The sequence below is a fragment of the Cariama cristata genome, unplaced genomic scaffold, assembly GCF_000690535.1.
Source record: "Cariama cristata isolate BGI_N322 unplaced genomic scaffold, ASM69053v1 scaffold42790, whole genome shotgun sequence".
In the NCBI taxonomy this organism is placed as follows: domain Eukaryota; kingdom Metazoa; phylum Chordata; class Aves; order Cariamiformes; family Cariamidae; genus Cariama; species Cariama cristata.
The window spans coordinates 1-8247 of NW_009594903.1; the positions used below are offsets into that span (position 1 = coordinate 1).

An 8247-nucleotide genomic window follows, 5' to 3' on the forward strand; every position below is an offset into this window, starting at 1 on the left:
TGGAGCAGGGGGTTGCTGGACACTGTGGAAAACCCTTCTCATGTTTCGCAGCAAAACCCAACCTTGGCTTCCCATGTCGGAAGAGGGAGAGGTTGCTGGTGCTGCTTCTTTAAAGGCTGAAGGATTTTTCCCTACTCCTTGGCTTTCCCAAAAGAGCTGACTGCACTAAAGCTCCTCTCCAGAGGAAATGTGCGTGTTGGGCAGATACTGCACCACGGGTCTCGCTGTCCGTGTGCCCCTGTCAGCACCAGAGCTGAGCCCTGCCTCTCTCCAGAGCTTTGCTTTAGTCTTGCTGCTGTATCAGGGGCTGAGTACATGTCAGATGATGGTTTTCAGTTATTTCCCTCCACTTCCCTAAAAAAAAAAACCCAACCCTTCTTTCTCTGGTGCTGCTCTCGCAGTCTCCTGACTGTCCCTCCTGTCTCTTCCTCCTCCCTTCTCCAGGGCAAACCTGGTGGACCTTCAGAAGAAGCTCGAGGAACTGGAACTGGACGAGCAGCAGAAGAAGCGCCTGGAAGCTTTCCTCACGCAGAAAGCCAAAGTGGGCGAGCTGAAGGACGATGATTTTGAGAGGATATCCGAATTGGGGGCTGGCAATGGTGGTGTGGTCACCAAAGTGCAGCACAAACCCTCAGGGCTCATTATGGCACGGAAGGTAACGGGGGAGTGGGAGGAGTGGGCTGTGGTGTCATGCTGCAGAGCATCCAGCAATTGCCCTGGCTCTGGGAGAGCTGGCTTCGGTTGGGATCTCTCTGCAGTGAGAGATGCACCGTAACCACCTCGTCTGGGTCAGGACCATGGTCCCGGCTGCCCCTGGCTAAGTTTGACGTGAAGCCTCTCCCACTTCATCTCTGAGCTGCCCTGCCTGTCTCCAAGTCCTCCCCTGGGAGAGGCTGCGTTCTCTGCAACAGATCCCTGGGGTTTGGAGCATCTCGTGTGAAAATATAAGTTTGTGGTTTTTTGTTTTTTGGTTTTTTTTCTCCAGTGAAGCTGGTTGTAATGAACTCGGCTAAACTGGGTAGAAGCAGTAGGAAGGAGATCTTTGGGGATGTTGGGTTGTGGCTAACGAGGACTGGAAATGGCAGGTGGAGGGATGAGTTTGGCACATGCACGTTCCTCGCCACCCACTTAACAGGTCCCCAAGGTAGAGCCAAGCGGCCGTGGCAGTGGTTCCTCTCAGACGTGGGTTTATGGGCAACGTCTTCTACTGTGGTGCCCTATGGTAGAGAACTCGGAGATGCTTTGTCTGCCTGTTAGAAAAGGCAGTGCTTGGTGAGAACAGTGCTACTGCTTGTCTGTAGGATAGCTTTCTTGAAAGTCTCTGGTCTCACCTGCTGTTGGGATGATTCAGTGGGTCTCATGAGTAAATCTGCTTCTCTAGGTGGCTTCACTCAGAGCTGAGCTTTCAGAATCTTCCAGGGTGTTTGATTTGGGAGTGTTGGATGCCGCTGGGTGGTTTTGAGATCGTTGGGAGCTCTGCATTCAGAAACTGAAGCAAAGGCAAGCTGCAGTGCTGCTGTCCTTCCTGCAGAGACCGGCCTTTGTAGGTCTGCGGAAAGAACAGACGTCCCTGGGGTTGGGTGTCCTAGACTTTACAGTAACAGTGGCTCTTTTTTCTGACCTGCCGTTGTATCTTCTAGCCTCTGGCTTCCCTACCCACAGCTGCGTTAACTGACTCTACATGGAGCCCAAGGAATAAAGCAACTGCTCTTTCACGTACATAATCTTCATGGTTTGTTTTTTTTTTTTTTTTACTTTCTGTGGTTTCCTTGATATCAGAGCACCTCTTCTTAAAACACCTACAGAACTTGAGAAAATGTTCCCATCTGCTGAGTCAGATCTGCATCAAACTTCTTCTGACTTGTCTTTCTGCTCTTTACCCGTTGCAATCTTCCCGTGTTACGTGGCTGGCAGTTGCTTCATTCACTAACAGGCTGCACAGGGCTCTACCTCTCCCTTTATCCTTAATGTTAGTCTGCAAATGGTAAGAAGTCTACGCCAAAGCAGAGCTTCCCTTGAAGATTTGCTCAGGATTTGCTCACGTCGTTCCTGTAAGGTTTTGTTTTATTTTGTTTTTGCCCTGGGTGTTACACCTTGAATATTATTTTATTTTTTTTCTTTCTTGGCAGCTGATTCATTTAGAAATCAAACCGGCCATCAGGAATCAGATTATCCGAGAGCTGCAGGTGCTGCATGAGTGTAATTCCCCATATATTGTGGGTTTCTATGGAGCCTTCTACAGCGATGGAGAGATTTCCATCTGCATGGAGCACATGGTGAGTCCCTGTTCCTCCTGTGCAAACTGCTGCTCCCTGGACTGTTCTGAATAGCATCTCCCCGAGACTTGAAATTGCAGGTGAAATGGGTTGGGGTGCTGGGAGCCACGGTGGCTCCTTTTTCTGGCTGCGGCAAGGCCACTATGCTCCTGGTAGGAGCTGCATGCTCCTACTTAGGCATCGAAATGACAGAGAGATCAACTTTTTGGAAAGCGGAAGCAGAGGTTTGGGGGTTGGCCAAACGGAAATGTTGTAAACCTGCTGCTCTACAGAGCTCGCCACGAAGCACAGTGTGCATTTTCTGTTGTCTCTGGTGGAGAATAGTGTTGTCGCTCCTCCGGATCAGTGCTGACAGCATCATCTTTGCATTTACCACTGAGGGAAAGGAAGCCAAGAGCTAATAGCAAGAAGTAGAGCTGATAGAAGATAGCATTAAAATAGTTTTCGGCAAGAAGCTTTAGCTCTGATTACCAGATATTTGTATTTTTTTTCTGTAAAAGGAGTGTGCTCGATGCAGAGTCATTGCAGACAACTGAGCTGGGATGCTATGTACTGCTTATATACTGCTTGCCCTCCCTGGGCATGCTTACCTGTACAGCCAGCTGCTCTGTTTTCCTGCTGGGGATCGGTGTGTTGGTCATTTCAATGTTCTTTATTTTAGGATGGCGGCTCTTTGGATCAAGTGTTGAAAGAAGCCAAAAGAATTCCCGAGGAGATCTTGGGGAAAGTCAGTATAGCGGTGAGTTATGGTGGCTCTCCAGGCTTCCAGAAAGGATTCGTTGGACACAGTTTGGGAATAATGCTTGTGTTGCCTTAGGAAGCTTTCTTCGTTTCCCCGTACGCGCTTTCCTATCCTGACCTAGGGCAAGAGGCAGTGGTGTGTGCAAGAGGGGAGGGGGAAAGCATATTCCCAACCACTCTCCATAGCTCTGACCCCCTGCGTTGCACTGGCTGGTGTTGACTTCTCCTGGAGAAGGTTTGGGAGAAGCTTTCTCAGGTGGTTAACCCAAGATCTACGATTGACTTGGTGATAAATTGCAAACCCTGAAACATGTGGACACTATGGGGTGGCTTTCCTCGCCAAGCTGCAGTGTGGCAGCACCCGGCAGCAACATGTCCTACACTTACCTTCCCAGCTCTGATCTTGTCCTGTCTTTGGTTTCCTTCTAGGTTCTTAGAGGCTTAGCATATCTGAGAGAGAAGCACCAAATCATGCACAGAGGTGAGAGGAGAAACCTAAAAATAACTGCCTGCGGTACAAGAGCCCTGTATTTTACCTAGAGTTGCGTTTACACTCTTTTCTCTTGCTGTTGCCAGATGTGAAGCCTTCTAACATCCTAGTTAATTCTCGAGGAGAGATTAAGCTGTGTGATTTCGGGGTCAGCGGTCAACTCATTGACTCCATGGCAAACTCTTTTGTGGGAACTCGGTCCTACATGTCTGTAAGTTCTTTTCAACTTTTAGATGGGTTTTTTGGTTTTTTTACTATTTGGGTTCAACTCGGCTCTTACCAAATCAGTGTGTAGTGTCCAATTTGCTCACAGTTTTGCGAAACGGTGTTTCCATCTCCATCTGGACGGCCCTGTTCCTGGTTCACATTAGGGGTGAGCCCAGTGCTTCAAGGCACTGTCCTGTGCCAGAGAAGCAGACACCTCCGCATCCTCTCAAGGAGTCGGTGTCCTGTTGGCTCCAACCTGTGCCCAGTTAGCAGTGGTGCATGTGGAAGTGCAGAGACTTGCAGAAAAAGATGTTTTGGATCCTACAAATACTTCCATATTTTATCTTGGCGAGTGTTTGTGTGTTCAAGAACATCTTCTCTTTCTGTATGCAGAGCTCTATCCAAAATACTGAGTGCAGAGGGGATGCAGGTGCTGGTACGTGCACCTTCTCTGCTGCTTTGACCATTGCACTTGCCGACAAAATGGGGCTAAAACCAGTTTAGTGCAGCTGGGTTTTGGTACAGGCTAGTGGGAAATTAAAGCCAAATTGGAGTCAGCCAGTGAGAGTGAACTTCAGGAAGAGCTGATTGTGCCTCTCCTTTAAATGAGAATCGTAATCAGCGTTAGCTCAACTGCAGATAATAGAGCAGCCATAACAATAAAATGACCTCCTGGCTGGCGGTGAGTCCCCAGGTCCTGCTGGCTGAAAGGTGGGGGGTAGGTGGGGGTCTTCTCCCCACGCCATGGGTGGTCATGGCTGGGAACGAGCGGTGGGTTTTATTGGGAAGCTGTCAGACTACGCTTCTGTGCTTAGGTATGAGCTGCGTTCATTATTTTGGGAATGGTTATTCAAGTACAGTTACAGTTAGACTGTGGCTATTTAAAAATAATATCTCCTTTACACTCAGCCACTGGGTCTGCACTAAGCTACTGGTATGGATGTCTTGCATTGATTGATTTATTTTTTATTTTTGTTTTTCTTTCAATGGTAAGAGCCTAGAGTGGATTTTCTGCTCCTCAGATTCCTCTTGGGTATTAACAGGAATGAGCAGGAAAAAAAAGATTTGTTAATAAATTGAGTTCATTAGATCTCAGCATACAGAGAAATAGATTCCTAGCGTGTACTCTGACTCCTAAGCATAAGCAGCTGTAAATGCTGCTCAAATGTCGCTATTGATTAGATGCATACAAGTGCTTTATGTTTGCGCATGATCTTTCTTTTGCATCCTCTTTGCATGTGTCCCCTTTGGGACAGTCCTTTCCCTGGAGCAGTGGGGAGCTGAGCTGGAGATACCATCGAGTCTCATCTCTTTACTTTCAGTGCATGATAATTATGGCTTTGCGTATTGCTATTCTGTGTCAATGTGTGTTTCTGTGGTCCTTCCCTTCCAGCCCGAGCGGTTGCAGGGCACCCACTACTCGGTCCAGTCCGACATCTGGAGCATGGGTCTGTCGTTAGTGGAGCTGTCTATCGGAAGGTACCCAATCCCCCCACCAGACTCCAAGGAACTGGAAGCAATATTTGGCCGTCCTGTGGTGGACGGGGCAGAGGGAGAGTCTCACAGCATCTCGCCGCGAGCCAGGCCCCCAGGACGCCCCGTCAGTGGTAGGGGCTGTCGTATGCATTGGAAACAACATGCAGACGTGGGGGAGAAGGGGTTGGGTTTTGTTCGGTGTGGCTGGGTTAGCCAAAGGCCGTTCTGGATCAGGTTGTGGCGGGGAGGTGAGTGTTTCTAGGGAGGCCCCTCTCTGCAGAGCACACAGAGCCGTGTTGATGCTCCGGCAGAATCCACGCTACTGCGGAGGTTTGTACTTCCTAACGAACGCAGGTGGGAGTCCGGTCTTGCATGGGGAGGTGGAGATTGCTCTCAGGATGCTGTGATTGAACAGATTTGGAGTGCCAACCGGGGTCTATTAAGGTTTTGAAGAGCTCAGTTTATCCACCTGCCATGGGCCCCTTTAGACCCTGCTGTGCCCACAAGAAGGCTTAAGCCACGCAGCAAAGCACCCTGTGCTGGGGACGGTGCAGGCTGTGGGGACGTGGACCCCTTGGAGGAGATGCTTTGAGGACACTGTCAAAGCCCCTGTTGCTCCTCAGGCTTTGCCTGTGCTGCCAACAGATTCCTTTCAAGCTAGAGGTGGCTTTTTTGGGAAGACCTTTGCTGGGAGCTCTCATAGAAGTACCAAAGCAGCACAGGGATTTGAAGGAGGCTCTGCTTGAGCCATTTGCTTGGAAGCAGAGGGCTCTAGAAGCACTGCCAGCCTGCTGCAGCAGATGGTCTGGTACCCTCCAAATGCTCCAAGCTAGGAAATAAATCTGGGCTATAGGCACGGTGAAAGAAATGTGAAATTTCAGAATGCGTTTTGGTTTTCTCTTCGTTATTTTAACTATGAGTCAGTTCCCAAGGGGGTTGGCTCTGCCTCTCCCAGCACAAGTCCCACAGCACATATGCTTTTCACGCAAAGCGAGGCCCCTCGCTGTCCCTGAACGGCCTCTCACCACCGTTTTTGTCCTCTTAACCACGCAGGCCATGGGATGGACAGCCGGCCTGCGATGGCCATCTTTGAACTGCTGGATTATATAGTTAATGAGGTGGGTATTTCTTTACCGTCGGTTCTGCCGGGCTTCCCTGAGATACCACAGTGTCGTGTCAGCTCTGCTGAGTCAGGGAGGGCTCCGAAACCTTTGCTTGAACAGGGTCTTTTTGGTAGAAAGCCCTCCTGAGCTGCACTGATGTCCTTTCCTTCTCCCCTGTTCCCTCTTCCCATCTCTGTATCTCAGAAGTATCTCTGGTTTTGGAGTAAAGCTCTGCAGGGGGGAGTTTGTAGTAGCCTTGAAAGAGGAGAGCGGTGAGGGGAGCTCTTGGCTGTAAGGACCTGCTCCTTCCGCATCCAGCCATTTCAAACATGCTTCTCCCTCGATCAGCAAAGGACGAATGCTCCCTCTGCGCAGGTGCTGAGGTTGTGTGTGTTTTCTCAGATGAAACCCTTTTGAATGAGGGTGACCAGTGCTAAAATCCCAGGCTGAAATGTCCTACCAGACTTGGAAGGTAGGGTCCATCCTACCAGCAAGTGAAAAGAGCAGCTTCCCCTTTCAAGGTGGTAGGAGTTGACCCCCAATTATAATTTCTGGATCAACTTTGTCCGCCGTAGGCATTGCCAGAGCTGGGATTTTTGAGGTTGGATCCAGAATTGCGATGCTGCAATTTCAGTTTCCCAGCTTTGGCAGCGATTCAGCGTGGGGTCCCCCCAGCTGCACATCGTGCTGGGGCAGCAGTTTGCTGCCAGCCCGACCACATGCAGCCAGGGTAAGAAATGGCCGGGAGCAGTTCCCTGGTTGCAAAGGGCAGCTTGGAGGAGGAGGATAGCCGTAGAGCACAGCTCTTCTGCAGCTCATTAAAGGCTGTAAGTGACTCTGTGTTTTGACCCATTAACAAACAGTGATGCAGAAAACCCTTTTGCTTTTCTCTGCAGCCACCTCCCAAGCTGCCGAATGGAGTTTTCACACAAGATTTCCAGGAGTTTGTAAATAAATGGTAAGGATTTAATGTTGTGGCTGAAGGTGGAGGCCCGTGTGTACTCGCCGACAGCTCTGCAGGCTGCTGCTCCACTCCAAACGTTCAGTTTAACGCCATGTTCTCCACGCTCTATAGGTGATCTGTCCCTGGCTACAGTGTGATCCTGCATTGTGCTGGGAACTCCTGCCTTGGGAAGGGTTGGAATAAAAGCGGTTTATTTGTGGTGATGCTTAGCAGTACCCACGTGAAGATGCTGCCGCAACTCCCGTTAAATCACAGAGACTGCATGTTACAAAAATCGCTCTTCCCTGCCAAGCGTTAGGTCCTTTTCTCCGTTTGCGGGGTGCAGTTCATCCACATGGTCTAGAAGAGATGGATCCTGCAGCTCTCCCTAGGAGCTGGGCTGTTGGAGATGCTGCTTTCTGAGCCGTTTCCATGCTGCCAGGCTCCTGGGGAAAACAACCCGGAGGCCAAGTGGCTTTTGGTGAAGCTGGAGACCTCTCCAGCCAGATAACCGGTTTCGCACAAGAAATGTCTCAGTGTTGGTTTTGCTCTCTTGTTCTTCTCATTTCAGCTTAATTAAAAATCCAGCAGAACGGGCAGATCTGAAGATGCTGATGGTAAGTGGGGAGAGCAATTTTCTTTCTACAGTGGGGTGGCACTAGATGTGCAAACTGCTGCCTCGTCCCTCTGTGCCTCTCTTGCTCAAAAGGCTGGAAACACCCGGGCTGAGCTTAAGATGAGCCAAATAGAGCCTGGGAGGAGGAGTGACTCACTCACCTTTGATTCAGAGGCAGTGATGGTATCTGACCCGTGCAGAGCCTGGGGTGGGAACCACCCAGCTGTGCCCTGTCTGCGGAGGTGCCCAGGACAAACCTTTGCCTCCTGAGCTGGGCAGGTGAATGTGAATGTATGGGCTGAACATGACCCAACCATGTGCGCTGGCAGCCCAGAAAGCCAACCGTGACCTGGGCTGCATCCAAAGCAGCGTGACCAGCAGGTCGAGGGAGGGGA

General features: G+C 50.2%; 1 protein-coding gene across 1 annotated transcript; it reads left to right on the forward strand.

The window, feature by feature from the left end:
- Positions 1-444: 444 nt before the first annotated feature.
- MAP2K2 (mitogen-activated protein kinase kinase 2) lies at positions 445-7853 on the forward strand (the record flags this gene model as incomplete). The annotated part of the gene is made up of 9 exons (XM_009699666.1): positions 445-655; positions 2130-2276; positions 2938-3015; positions 3447-3498; positions 3594-3718; positions 5108-5321; positions 6244-6308; positions 7190-7251; positions 7808-7853. Coding segments are annotated over 9 exons (1000 nt in total), but the record flags the coding sequence as incomplete, so codon positions are not given.
- Positions 7854-8247: the final 394 nt, after the last annotated feature.